The sequence below is a fragment of the Centruroides vittatus genome, unplaced genomic scaffold, assembly GCF_030686945.1.
Source record: "Centruroides vittatus isolate TY-2023 unplaced genomic scaffold, ASM3068694v2 contig_1476, whole genome shotgun sequence".
NCBI classification, from domain to species: domain Eukaryota; kingdom Metazoa; phylum Arthropoda; class Arachnida; order Scorpiones; family Buthidae; genus Centruroides; species Centruroides vittatus.
This window is the reverse complement of record NW_027120915.1, coordinates 951,382-966,794: the sequence shown is the minus strand read 5'-3', so window position 1 is coordinate 966,794 and position 15,413 is coordinate 951,382. Positions and strand designations below refer to the sequence as shown.

Below are 15,413 nucleotides of genomic sequence, written 5' to 3'. Positions count from 1 at the left end.
ATCATAAATTTATTTTCTAGAAATATAGATATTTTATGAATGAAATTTTATAATTTATTTTAATATAAAGATATTTTTTAATACATTTTAGAAGTATTTGAAGTTTTTATTTACTAGTATTAGAAATTGATATCCTATTATTATATTTTTCTTAAATCAGTTTTTGATGTTTAGAAAAAGGAGATTTACAACAAAATTAATAAAAAAAAGTATTTACTCGTAAAATGTTTTTGACAAATTCACTTTTAGATTACAAGTATTTGGAACACCTTTAAGAAATTGTCATAAATTACATAACACAGATATTGGTGGGTAGACAGCAGATAATTATAATGATGCATTATAAAGGGTGTATACAGATACATCATGTGATGCAAGGGTTTCGGTATTTGGGTAACAGAATGATTCATTTTTATTTCTGAGGTGTTGCATTGCAAATCATACTTTCAGTCACTGCTTTGTATATTAAACATGAAATTAATAAAATAATTAACATTCAAACAATATTCTGTATAACACAGTTCTACTATTCAAACAGTAATGTTTTGAATTGTGAATTGAAGTAGATATTATAATTATTTAAAAACTTTAAGCATTATTATATTAGTATTTTTTACTAGTCTCTTTTTTTGTCAATATCTCCATCTAGGGGACTAGAAAATATAACGTATATACAATCTTTTTATTGTTATGCACAAAAAAAGATATTTTTATAATCATGTTTTAATCTTGATCAGCCATTATATAAGATTATATAAGTGGACACCAATTATCAGATGTTATGAAATGTGTTTATTAACTACTATAGATGTTATGAAATGTGTTTATTAATTATTAATAAAAATAGAATAGTGACATTCTTATTTTATACACTATATTATATTTTTTTGCAAAAAATTTAATTAAAAATATTTTTATTACCTTTTTAGTACAAACTTTTAAAATTTTGTTGTTTATTTACAGGGAACTTTTAAAAATTAATCATATACAAACTATCTACAATATCTTTGTTGCTGTATTAATGCTGCTTTTTCTGAATACCATTTTATATGATTTTGTTGATTCAGGAAAGTAAGTAAAAAAGCATAAATGAATAAATTCAGATTTAGTTTATATATATATATATATTTTTTTTTTATTAATATATTTATATGTATTTTAATTTAGTATTTTCTGAATTTTAAATTTGATCATACTGAGTTCTAAATAAAAATTTTTAAATTCACTTGTCTTAAAGTCTAATATCAAACGTCTAACAAAATATTCAAAAGATTTTAGTAAAAATTTAAATTATTCTGAATAGATATTAATTCTGATTTTTGTTAATTCAAACTTTAAACACAATATTAAAAGTCACTATTAGCTAAATGTTAATATATTATCAGTGGTGTAGTGTAGTAGAGGTGGTCTGCCCCGGGTGGCACTTTAGGGGGCAGCATTTTTTCACAATAAATAATAATATCTTGTAAAAATTTGAACCATTTCATTTCATATTTTTGTCGCACCTACAATTCAGACCGATTGAAATGAGCATGGAATTTTTCATTACTTATTCTGTGATGAAACTGGGGAATCCCCTTTCTTTAAATGAATGCATAATAATGACATCTTGCTCATTGTAGCAACTGACAGCACCATCTGTACTGACTTGTAGGATTCCCCGTATTTTATTTAAGGGGGTGGTGAAATTCTCCTCCGCCCCACGCGGCTGACACCCACGCTACGCCACTGTGTGTTATTACTATTTTTATTATTTCTTCATTTTATAATTCTAATGATTGAATTTTAATTTTTACTGAAAATTTTACTGAACTTATATTAACCTTTCAGCAGTGGGAGAGTCAGGTATGGTTCTACCCCTTAGTAGTGGAGAATATACCCGAAAAATTTTTAAAGTATTTTTTCACGCAATTTTTTTCATTTCCGTTTTAGAAAAAGTATTTGTAAACAGTTATGTCTAGTAAAGAAAAGTCTTTTTTTATTGTTACATAATTCATTTTTTATGTGAATTTTTTTTTGCGGTAGTTTTTGGCTAGATTCTGGTGATACCCCCAAAAGAATTTAACGTATATATACGTCCCTCACCACTGCCACACGATCGCCCTCGACGTATATATACGTCCCTCACTGCTGAGTGGTTAATTATGTAGAAGTTTTTATTCCTATCAAATTAAAATATAACTGCTTAAAATCAAAATTATTTTTTGTCTAATATCATTATTTTTCATGTGGATTATTCAAAATTTTGAAAAATATTGCATTAGTACGTATTTTAAATTATTTCATTTGAATCAATGTAATATTAAATTGAACCATTTTTGTTATGTTGTCTTATCAATTGAATAATTAAATTACTTAATATTGGACATAGAAGTGTATGTCTCATATGTGATTATTAATACACACCAAATTAAGTGGTGAACATCATGAGAGATATTTGTGGAGAAGGACTTTAACAGGAATTTAGGGAGAGCAGCTCTTATCAATCACTGGTCTTGATTTTTTTCCTGTCTTATGCGTTTTTGCAAAAGCAAACAATCTAGGGTCGTAACAGAGGGAACAACAGCTCTATCTTTGGTATGTTGCTTCCATGCCAAAGTAGTGTTGGTGAAACATCTGATGTTTTTTTTTCTGTAGCCAGTCTATGAAACAATTTGACCTTAGAACAATTAGTAGCAATGATTTATGCCTGTAGAAGGTTTTATAGGTAAATCTGGATAAAATTACCAAACCTTTTGACTTGTCCACTCTAAACAAAATTTCATTAGTATCCTGTAACCACTTCCTATGTACTTTGGCCTTTTTCCAAAATTTGTGCATAGAATTTCTTAACATGAATCCTGAAGAAAGTCTTCCAAGAAAAGTATTTCTTTAGGACTTCATTAAGATCTTCAATTGCATATTCCACTGCAGGGATGATGTTTTCTGTTTTTAAAAAAGGAGGAAGAGAATATAGAACCAATTTGTGTGGTGCTTTTGAGATTATCCAATAGTGTAAGGTTATTCTAACATATGGAGCAAAGTATGGTATTTTATGCCAGGATCTCCAATGTTCAAGTATGCAGCATATCTTTCATGAGGATCTAATTTTTATTTTTATTTTGTAATTTATTATTTTTATTTTCTTTTATTTATATTTATTTATGCATTTTATGTAGTTTTGGTATTTATTTAATTAATTTTGTTTTTTTGGTATTTTATTTCGGTTCAGTTTGAAATGTTTTGTGTTCTCTAAACTTGTATTCTTTTTCTTGCAGTTAATGCTTCAATTTAAAAATTCAATGGTTAACATTGACTTTTCAACATTCAATAGAATTCTTGTTGACCCGAAGATGGTCTTTTAAAAGGACTGAAAACATTTGTTATTGAATACTGTTTTGCTGCTTGAAAGGTTGTTGAGTGTATTAATTACAAAAGTACCTTTTGCAGTTACATACTTCCTCCAATATTCACACAGAAACAAAATTAAAACAGTCTTACAGCCTATTCTGCATTACTTCTCTAAGTTCAGTAATTGCAGCACTTTTTATCACTTCTGTTGATTTGAATCTGTGATTTTCAATAGAGTTTTTTCATTTTGGTAACTGTATGAAAGTGTGAGAGTAAGATCCAATGAATAAGGAGACTGTGGAACCAGATATCTGGTATATTACAAGATATTAAATAGGAGAGAATTATGCACCAGGATGTTATGATAGAAAATGTAGCTTTTTGCTTGCCAGAGATTGATGGCATTTTCATCTTATTGTGCCAAGATGACAGAGAATGTCAATTTAGAACTTGTTAACTGATTGACCATCAAGAACAATTTCTTAGTACACCAGATTTTTCACATATATATATATGTATATATAAAAGCATTACCTTCCCCTTAGGTCTGTCAAGATAAAAAATTTTTTTCCTATCTTAATGAACAAGCTGATTTCTGCATTGATGAGGCACATTTGCACATCAGGTTATACAAGAAACACTATGTTTCATTGCCAGTAATCTTTTTGTCTTTGGATCTTTTTATTAACTGTACCAATTAGCTCTCTGCTGATTAATGCATGTTCTTCACACTGCTCATTTGTTAACTTCCTTGAAACACTGTTAGAACAGTGCAAAACATTTTCAAGTCATGAGGAATGACATGTACAGAACAATGTGAAATTCCCAGTCAGATTCTCTATTGACTGCCTTCTGTCTTTTTTGATCTGAGGAAATAATTTATTCATTTCTTACTCAAACTGGCTTACCTGGACAAGAATTTATGGCTTTCTTTAAAACATTTATTCCATTCATAGACTTGTATGCAACATGATGTCATTATCACATGATTCTTCAAGCAGATTAAATATTTCAATAGTTTTATCCAATTTGACACAGAATTTAATATTGATTTTTCTTTCTATTTATGCTGTGTCGTTTCAGAATTTTAACAGCACACACCAACATACAGTGCTGCACTCAACATTTAATCTTGAGCTGGACAGATAAAAAAAATTTTAATGCGAATTCAATAAAACTTCCACCTTATTTGACTGCTAATTCATAAGTAATATAGAAATAGAACATTATGACATAATATAAATAAAAACTGAATTTTAATAAGGAAAATAGTTTTGGAAAATTTACTAGTGTTTCTTTTATTTTGGGAGTGCCAAGGTCCCTTGGCCCACCCCCTGGGTGTGCCACTGCCAACATACTCCAATACTTTTGATGTTTTCTGTTCTAATCCATTTGAATGTAGACATCTACCAAGTGTCTAAGAAATGCATAAATGATAAATGTTTAATACATTTTTAAAAATTGCCTAGACGAATTTACTTTTACCAAAAAATATATATTTCTTGAGACTATACAAACAAGATAAGTCAATTTCATTTGGTCCCTTCATATGCTGTTGACATGATGTCGTTATCACATGTAATAAATACATTTTAAAATGTATTTATTAATTTTATCATTGTACCACCACTAAAGGACTATTTTTAACTTTTTTGCATTGGATGGCAGATGAGTAGCCTACAATAAAAGGTCGACTCCACCCTGGAATTATTATTATCTCAACAGCATGTGAAGGGACAGAATGAAATTGACTCATCTTGTATGTATAGCCTCAAGAAATGTATTGTTATTTTTTTTGTAAAATATAAATGTTTAAATGCCTGCTCACTCACAATTGCAGCCATTGCTTGGCAACATCAAAACTTTGGTTTATTTTTGATTCTTCTAGGTATGAACATGATGTTTTTAGAATGAGAACATTTGAAACATGGTTACATTTTTTCACTTGTTATAAGTTAAAATTTAATAACATATCAAAAGTTATCACATTAAAAATTTTCCTTTTTATTACAAATACAGTAATACCTCGACTTACGCTACCCTGACTTACGCTACCCTGACTTACGCTACCCTGACTTATGCAAACCTGGAGTTACGCAATTTTAAAACTTCGTTGATTCGTCTTTTGTTTGAGCGCCATGCAGCTCTTGATTACTCATTCCCCCACACTGTTGTTCAGCTTACATGTTTGGACATGTTGCGTGGAATCGATGCATAGCTACAATTTATTTTGTGTTATTTATTTCTGTGTTTGTTATATCTACAGAGACTTGAGAGACTCTACTATGTCATCCAAACAAAGTAGAATTGATTCTTCTGCATTAAACAAGAAAAGAAAAGCTTTATCTTTGGAATGTAAAGTTAACATTATTAAAGACTTCGATACAAAAATGAAAATGGGTTACAAATTTTAGAAAATATAGACTCCAACAAAGAGCACATTTCTTCTACAAAACGAGAAATAAAAAATTTATTAGCATGCTACGAGGAAATTTTGTGGGAGAAAAAAACAATCTTTGAGTCATCAGACAAATTTGTTAGATTTTATGAAGCCTTCTACATCAAAATAACTTTGGTTTACGATTTTAATAATATAATTTGTTATACATATGCATTATCTAAGATTTTATTAAACATTTTTTTCTAAATCATTGTTTTCTTTAGTCTCCGGCCTGAATTAAAAATAATTTGTGCGAAATTATATGCGAAATTATACCCCGACTTACGCAAATTTGACTTATGCGGTTATCATTCAGTCCCACCTACTGCGTAAATTTGGGGTATTATTGTATATAAATTCATTTAAATGTTAATAATCATTCCAATAATAATTAATGAAATTTTATTGGCTTTCATAGATCAATAGTCTTATACCAGTAAAATTTTTGTTATCTCCTGGTTTGATCATAAGAATAAAAACCATTCTGTTGGTTTTTATTGGTATTGAAATTGATTTTTACATCCCTTTAGAAACCAATAGAGCGTTGTCAGAGTTTTCAGTTAATTTGTTGTTGTTTTTTAATAAGATAAATTTATTGATATTCCTAATAGAAATTATTGTTTGAAGGATAGTTATATAAACATTTTAAAAATTTTACTTTTAATTATAAAAAATATCAGTAAATTTTTTATAAATTTTTTTTTTTAGAATAAACTTTGATTTTGATATGATGACTTATGCATTTGGAAAAGGACAAACTGTTCTAACTGTTTGGGTTTTGATGAAACTTAGTCTAATAGCAGTTCTTTTTCCAACATTCCATTTCTGGGCACATTACAGATCTCATTTAAAATGTTTATGTAAGTATATCTTTATTAATTATATTTTTTATATAAATTGATTTTGAGGGTTGCATGTGATCACGATGAATAAACCAGCCAACAATAATATAGTATTGATTAACATCATGCATGACATCATCATTGATTAGAGATGAAATGAGGACAAACTACGTCTGCACACAAAGCAATCAAATCAATGTCTGAATTATTCATCCTCTTCAATTTCTTCATTAATTAAACACATTAAAATAATTGCCACTGCTTTTTGTTTTTTAATCCAAGTCAAAAGATGTATGCTGCCGAGATAAGTATGCTTGTGGGACTCCAAAGTCTGTATGTCTGGATGTAAACAACAGGCTGTTACTCAGAAGCATAATTTAAGTTGTATGTAGTATCTTATAGTTTTCATGTGTGATGACATATTGCATATGCAACTTTTACAAACACTTGCTGCAACATTTTTAAAATGAAAATCATGTTTGGAGCTTATTATGCTTTAAGCATGTTGGTTTCATTTTCAAGAGTAGGTTCCAGATAGTGCCATTTATTAGTAGTCCAAAACAACAAAATTATACCAGCCAAATCAAAACATTGAAATATGATTGCTGGAGTCCAACTTTACCTGAGATATAACACATGACACTCCTTTATCTCCCCATCTTTTGACCTGTAACCACCAAAATTTAATAGCATCAATTCCTCTAATACATAAACCTCCCTGCAAAATTTTAGAAATTTTTGACAAAAGGCTCAGAGGAGTTATTAAGCTTCAGAGCAAGTAAATAAACTGTATCCTTCACATATATAAACATTCATACATACAGAAAAACCCCAAATTTTTTTTTGCATTTTTCAACATTTTAAGGTAGAGTCCAACTTGAGTCCAAAAGTTTTTAAAGTCTTGGGAGGGGGTCATTTTTTGACTGATCTCCATACTTTTCCTCTGTTATATGTAACAACTGGAAAGTAAAAACATTTCTTTCTTCCTCTCTTTCTCTATTTCAAATAGCAACAGAAACATTTTAATTTTGAGGATTTATATTTTGCAGTTTTGGTTCTTTTTAAAGTAGCAGATCAAGCCAGGTTCTGGCACATGGTCTGTGTGCATTACCAAACATGACAGAAACATGACAGATGACATGCAATGCAAATGTTCAGAAATTTTCTCTAGTAAAACTGAAAACACAAATCATTTAGTAAACAAAGATAAACAACCAATTACATAGCTAACTTTAAGCTAGTAAGGACTTTATGTACATGTATTTAATCGATTAATGCTTTTAAAATTTTAAAACTTATCATTTCGTTTTTTTATTAATGATGAAATGTCATTATTTCAAATTAAAAAAAAATTAGTTTCCCCTAATAAAAAACTTAAAGCAAATTTGTAATTCGTGTAGGGAGTCAAATTGAGAGCTACAATTTAATTTTTTAAGTGCATGTAAACATGCTCAGACTGATCTTATGTAAAATACTGACATTGATAGCCTTAATGCTTCTGTGAATGCTCTGCTTCAGTTTGCATATAGTCTTGGCTTAGTTGTGTACACTTTCCTTTTCAAACATCCCCTATAAAATTTACATCACTAATGTTTCCTCATTTCAGTTTGGACTGATTTTAAGTGGAACACTCTGGATCAGGAGTGTCCGTACATTGGGGTATGTGCCTCTTTTTTGTCTGGATTGCCCTTTTTCTAATCCTCTAGGAGCCAAATATTCCATTATCAATAAACAACAGAAAATCCATGGCTTCTAGCATATTCTGCAAATAGAAAAGAAACCAATGAATGATATTTGTCCATGTCCCATGCAAATTTGTCATGTGTGACCAAAACCATATTCTTTGTTTTCAAAGCCAAGTTAACTCTGAGTCCAACCAGAGCCATTTTGTGGGATGGCTGATCCAATGTTAAATCAGAGTTTGAAGCATTTTTCATAATATAGGATGCCTTTTTTTATAGCTTGTACTCCCCGTTTTTTATAGTTTGCGAGCATCACTGCACTAGATTGTTTTTTTTTTTTTAAAAGTTTGATATCTAACTTTTTAATATAGTGATACATTTATGTTTTGTTGTAAGAGCTTGATGAATTTTATGATTTTGTTAAGTTGTTTATATTGATCTAGCAAATCTCTATTTCTGTTTTATACTTAAGAAAAGTTCTATGCTAGTAAAACAATCTGAAATTTTTTGTTTTCATATTACTTTTCCTTAGTACTTTTCTGCAATTCTGGTTTAAGGGGTGATCATGTTGAAAAATGAATATGTATGATTAAAATAAATGAGTTTTATTACTTTTTAAAACTAGTCACATTGTTCTATCTCTTTCCAAATTAATTTTATAAAAATAGAATTTAATTTATCAATCAAACTTTATATATGTACTGTATAATTTCTTAGCATTATAAAAAATACTCACTTATTAATAAAAATTGCAAAATGTACTTTGTTTTCTGTTTTGAGAATGTTCTATGAATAACCATATTTATATGTTTAGATTCTCCAGATTTGTGTTTCTTGACACTCTACATTATTTTCATCTGTGGTCTTATGGTTCTGCCAGTTCGTGTAATTATTCATGAAGAAATTCCACCTGCTTCAGCTGTAATTATTTTATCAGAACAGGTAATATTAATATTCCTATAATTTTATGAATATTAATTGCTTTAATAATTATATTTATTAATACATATATTTTATAAGATTATCAAAATTATTTTTATTTGCATTAATATATGAATAGAATTTGAGCAAATTCTTTTTTATCATTTAAATTATCAAACTGATGTTAGATTAAAATTGTACATAATTTACAATAATTTAAATATATTAATTATATATTGAATAATTACAAAATATATTTATTTAATATATAGTAAATTATATTAATTAAAATATCAAAGTAATTTTATTTTTATTTTAAAAAATTTCTATTATCATCATTGTTGATGGAATGTGTCCTCCTCATAAGATACTGGTGCCTAGTACTATGCCTGATCAAGGTTAAGACTTAGTTACTTGAAAGAATTGTTATTTGTTTATATGCTGTTGGTGTATGTATCTATATTTACACAATTTCTTCACTATATGGCATGTGTCTGATATGGCTGCTTTCTATAATTAATATATTGCTTTTAAGGCTAATTTTTCTAGACTTTTGTATAATTTATATGGAATGATGCTGTGCAAGAGATGACCACTAGCTCAATAAGTATCTGTTAATTCTCCATGGATGCATTATTCTGTAAAGATGAATTCTGAATATTTAGTAATCTTTTAATATTAATATGACAGTTTGTAACTAGATAAAATATAAGATACTGCGAAAGAAACCTTTAAATCCAGCAAAATTTATTTTATTACAAAGCTAATGTTTTCAGGCATGATTTAAATGGTTATATTCAGGCTTCTAATAGAAACACCAAAGTTCCGAATCAGAACAAAACACCCAAAATTACAATATATTCTAAACATTGATGAACTAAACCATCAGTTAAAATTTAAATTATTTGTTGAAACAGCCCATATCATGCTTTTAAATGACTTTAGAATTACTGTTGCTAAATTTACAATTTGAATACCATTTGAAATATAATAGATGAACTGTCTTGTGACATATAAAAAAAAAATGAATTTTTACAATAACAAAACAAAGGCAAACAAAAAATTTTTGTTTTCATTCTATATGAAAAAATTTGTGTGTTCTTCAATAGTCTGGTTTATTTGGATATATTGTGTGTTATGCATGAAGGCACATGATTGGTCTATATTGTGTAGGTCTTTATTGTTGTCGTATTTTAGTTTCATATGTGATGCCCCAGGTAGGAAATTTTAGCATGCTTTGTGGATTGTTGATTGCACATGTAAAATATTTGGCTAGTTTCCAGTGCAGGAATGTAAATTTTTTTTATTATCACAAATTGTGAATGTTTTCTGCATCAAGTAACTTCCAACTTTGTATACATTTTTATCATTATTATTATTATTTTGTTGGGTTAAGTGAGATATACTCGGTTAACACCGGTGGCTGTGTACTATGCCGGACCAAAGTCAAGGCATAGTAACCAAAACAGAAATTAAAGAAGTGTATCAGTGTGTGTGTCTGTATTCAGGAATTTTCTCACAATATGACATGTATTCAATATAGTGGCCTTCTGTAGTGTGATGTATGTGTTTCTATTCAATTCTAATGTGCCCAGGCTTTTGTGTAGTGTGTGTGGTATGACACCTGTAGAGGAGAGAACTACAGGTACAATAAGCACCTTATCCATCCTCCACAGATGCCTTATTTCCTGGGCGAGTTCTGTGTACTTGCTAATTTTTTCAGTGCATGCGTTTTGTATATTGTGAGTGTTTGGAATGGATATGTCTATAATGTATGTGATTTTATTGTGTTTGTCAATGAGTGTGATGTCTGGTCTGTTGTGGTAAATTGTTTTATCTGTGATTATGGCTCTGTCGTAGTACATTTTGTGCGTGTTGTTTTCCAATACTGTCTGTGGAATGTATTTGTAGTATGGTTCGTGGATGTCTGCTAATTTGTGTTTCTTTGCAAGCTCTTGGTGTATTATATTTGCTACTTGGTTATGTCTGTGTAAATAATCTGTCTGTGCCAAGAGCTTGCAACCAGAGGTGATGTGTTGTATAGTTTCTGGCATGATGTGACATTTTCTGCATGTGTCATTTGTGAGTGTTGCATCTTTGAGTATGTGTTTTCTGTAGTTTTTAGTATTTATGACCTGATCCTGTATGGCAATCATGAATCCTTCCGTCTCCCCAAAGAGGCATCCCCGAGCTAACCAGCTGTTTGACGCAGTTTTGTCAACAGAATCCTGGGCCAGATCGTAAGGATGCCTGCCATGGAGTGCCTTTCGAGCCCACGATTGCTTAATGGTGTCTATGCTTTTTATATGTTGTGTTGTGTCCATATGATGTGAGTGTAAGTTTAATGGTGTGTTATTCGAGTCTGCTAGAGTTACAGCTTTATGTAATTGTGATGTTTCTTGTTTTTTGTAGAAAAACTCTCGCAGTGACTGTATTTGTTTGTAGTGAAGGTTAACTATGTCAATCAGGCCACGTCCGCCATCTTTACGTGGAAGGGTTAATCTTTCTGTGGCAGATTTAGGATGATGTTGTTTATGCTTAGTAAGTGTTGTTCTTGTTTTCCTTTGGAGTTGCTCAAGATCAGTGTGAGTCCAATGTATAACTCCAAAAGAATATGTGAGTACTGGGATGACATATGTGTTTATTGCTTTAACTGTGTGTTTTGCATTTAATTGTGTTCTGAGAATAGCATTTAACCTACTTTGGTATTCTTTAATTAATCTTTGCTTTATTTGTGTATGTTCTGTTAGTTTGGCCTGTTGGAATCCTAAATACTTGTAGAACTCGCCCTCTTCCATGGATTCAATAATGTCTCCATTTCCAAGTGCAAAATCTTCTTTCTTCAGGATTCCTTTTTCTATGTGAACTGTTTTGCATTTATCTAGGCCAAATTCCATTTGTATGTCCTTGGTGTATGAATGTGTGATTTGTAGGAGTTGATGAAGTTGTTTTTGTGTGGATGCATAAAGTTTTATGTCATCCATGTACATGAGATGTGACAGTGTAAACTGTGTTGTTTTTTCGTGTCTGATATTGTAACCATATTGCGTGTTGTTTAACATGTTGGATAATGGGTTCAGGGCTAAGCAGAACCAGAGAGGACTGAAGGAATCTCCTTGAAAAATTCCTCGCCTAATAAAAATTTGGTTTGTTTGTATGGAAGTGTTACTAACCCTGAGATGTAGTGTTGTTCTCCAGTGCTGCATAGTGTTTTGAAAGAATGCAATGAGTGATGGATGTATTTTGTACATGTGTAGGATATGTAGCAGCCAACTGTGTGGAACACTGTCGAATGCTTTTCTGTAGTCTATATATGCCATGTGTATGTTTCTGTGTTGTCTGTGTGCTTGCCGTAGAATGACTGAATCTATGAGTAACTGTTCTTTGCATCCCCTGTGGTTTCTACGACAACCTTTTTGTTGTTCTGTTAGAATGTCGTGTTCTTCAACATGTTTGTATATTTTGTTTGCAATACAGGATGTCAATAATTTGTAGAGTGTTGGAAGACATGTAATTGGTCTGTATTGTGTAGAGTCTGTGGTATTGTTGTTTTTAGGTTTCATGTAGGTGATGCCCTGAGTAAGAAAATTTGGCATGTCTTGTGGATTGATGATGATGTGTGTTAGATGTTTAGCTAGTTCCTGGTGCAGTGATGTAAACTTTTTGTACCAGAAATTGTGAATGTTGTCTACACCAGGTGTCTTCCAGTTGTGTGTTCTGTTAACAGTGTATTGGAAATCATGTATGTTTATTTCAACACAGGGCATAGTTGGTATGTTGTGCAAGTTTCTGTTCTCCTCCTCGATCCAGCCTGCATCAGCATTGTGCGTGACAGCACTGGACCAAAGAGAAGACCAATATATTGTGAGTTCTTCTTCTGTTGGTGTGCCACTGTGCTGTGTATCAGTGTTTGCTTTGTTATTAATTTGTCTGTAAAAGAGTTTTTCATTGTTTGTAAATAATTTATTTTGTTGTTTTCGTAGTGTACATGTTTTGTATCGTTTGAGTCTACGTGCTTTGGCAGCAAGTTTTTGTTTTAGTGTATCAATGTATTCTGTAATGCGTGTGTTGTGATGTTCATGTTTTGTGTGTGTTTTTATTTTCTTGAAAATGTTTTTGAGCTGTTTCCTTAATTTGGGTGTTATGTTGTTTTTAGTGTATTGTGTTAGCCTGCCTAATTGCTGTCTAATGTCATTTATTTGTGTTTCTATTCTTCTCTGCCAGGCAGGCTTGTGATAGAATTGTGTTTTCTGTGTATTTGTCTGTGATTGTACTTTCAGTCCATGGTGTGTCACTACTGTGACTGCCCCAGCATAAACTAATGTATGAATGTCTGCGAGTGTAGAAATTGAATGAATGTAGTGTGGTAGTAAGTGAGTGTTTACATAATTTAGTGTTTTTCCTACTTCCTTTGACGTGTTGATTTTTGGTATTCGTGGTCGTTGTGTGGGATCTGTACCTGTATATTTAGTGAGTGTTTCCTGAAATATAAGTGAGAGCGTATTAACTAAATCCAAGTCTATGTTATCAGTGATGGATGAGGAAGTGTCTGTAGTATCATTAGTGGTAATTGTTGTATGTGTGTTATTATCAATGCTTGTTACTGGATTATCCTGACAGGTTACGTGATCTTCATTAATGTTAGATGTTTCTGTCTGTTGATGTATTTGATCAGCAACCTGTTGTTTGATAAGTTCAAGTGTTGTTTGTGGAATAAGGTTGTTGTGTATAATTGTTCTTTTTTGATCAACAACCCTTTGTGCGGTGACAGTGAGGTGAGGATATTGTTGTGTGAATTTATGGTGTAGTTGTTGTCTGTACGCTGTCATGTTTGTTTCAAGTTTTGTGATCATGTAATAAGTACGGATGATAAACTCGTTCATTTCTACTGTCCATTTCATCCGTTGGCGTGGTTTTCCAGCCTTTGTGGTCTGTGGATGCATTGCCACAGAAACACCAAGGCTGGGTTGGTTCCTCATATTTGTTGAGGGTATTGCAGTAGCCATGCTTGGGCCGGTGCTGCTTTCGCCACCGGTAACCAGGGGAGACTGTGGCCTATTTTTCGAACGTGAGCCTCTGCCTAACCCACGAACGCGGACCTTGTTAACCCGGGCGACGTCCGAGCCGGTATCACACTTTGATCTAGTTATCACCATAATAAATATCTCCACAGAATGTGGGTGTGGTCACTCTTAGCTTCATTTCTCCCCATAGACCTTACTGGCATGGGTGTCCCTACCAGGAGCTTGTGCTCCAGCCTGCATTGCCCCATGGATCAGTAAAATTACTGGGCTCTCCCACCACGACCAGGTGGTGACCACGGGAGAGTTATTATTATTATTATTATTATTATTATTATTATTATTATTATTATTATTATTATTAATTGCTAAAAATGTTTTTAATAGGTACGTCTTATTATGAAAGCCCATGCATTTGTTAGAGAAAATGTTCCAAGAGCAATAAAATTTAAATTTCATCAAGGTCAGTTATTTTTAAAAATTAGTATAATGATAAATAGCTTTTAATTTTTTAATATAGTTTTATTCAGTCAATAAAAACTAAAATGAGTACATTATTTTTGTTATTTTTGTATTACTGAGTTGAATATGAATTCAAGTCAGTAATAATCTTTGCTACTTTTTAAGGAATATTTAATATGAAAAAATGTTTTGTCTTATTATTTTACGTTACTTTTATTTTTTTATATATTTTTATTGACATTGAATGTTTGTTATCAGGTTCTTTATTGGATGGTCAGATCACTAATAGTTACAAATAATATAAATATTTATAATGTGTATATTTAATGAGAAAATTAATATTTATTATTATTTTTTTGATTGTTATACATGATAGGATAAAACACAAGTGATTCAAAATAAGTGAGAAATCATTTGCTAGAGAAGAGACATGGCCAAATTCAATTTTTCTGGCATATTGAAATTCTTCTTTATACATATAATAATTGTTCTAAGTAAGGGATTTTGTAATATCTTTCTGGGTGAAGAACAGATAGATATTGTTATTTATCTTCTGTGTGAACATAGAGAAATTTTAAACTTTGTAGAAGTAGACCAATATTGTACTGTGTATAATATTTTTAAAATCTTTGTTAAAGAAGAATATGTTTGTAACTTTATTTTAGAATAAACCAAATACAGGTATACCTCACCTTACATCAGTAATTTGTTCCAG

At 30.8% G+C, this 15,413-nt stretch overlaps 1 protein-coding gene across 2 annotated transcripts in view; it reads left to right on the top strand.

The window, feature by feature from the left end:
- Positions 1-15,413, top strand: part of LOC136968418 (sterol O-acyltransferase 1-like) — a 58,306-nt gene that overhangs the window by 16,088 nt on the left and 26,805 nt on the right. For both annotated transcript variants that reach the window (XM_067262439.1, XM_067262440.1), the window contains exons 5-8: positions 964-1,071; positions 6,479-6,630; positions 9,109-9,236; positions 14,624-14,699. In XM_067262439.1, the coding sequence (XP_067118540.1) occupies positions 964-1,071; positions 6,479-6,630; positions 9,109-9,236; positions 14,624-14,699 (464 nt within the window). The remainder of the gene's footprint in view (positions 1-963; positions 1,072-6,478; positions 6,631-9,108; positions 9,237-14,623; positions 14,700-15,413) is intronic.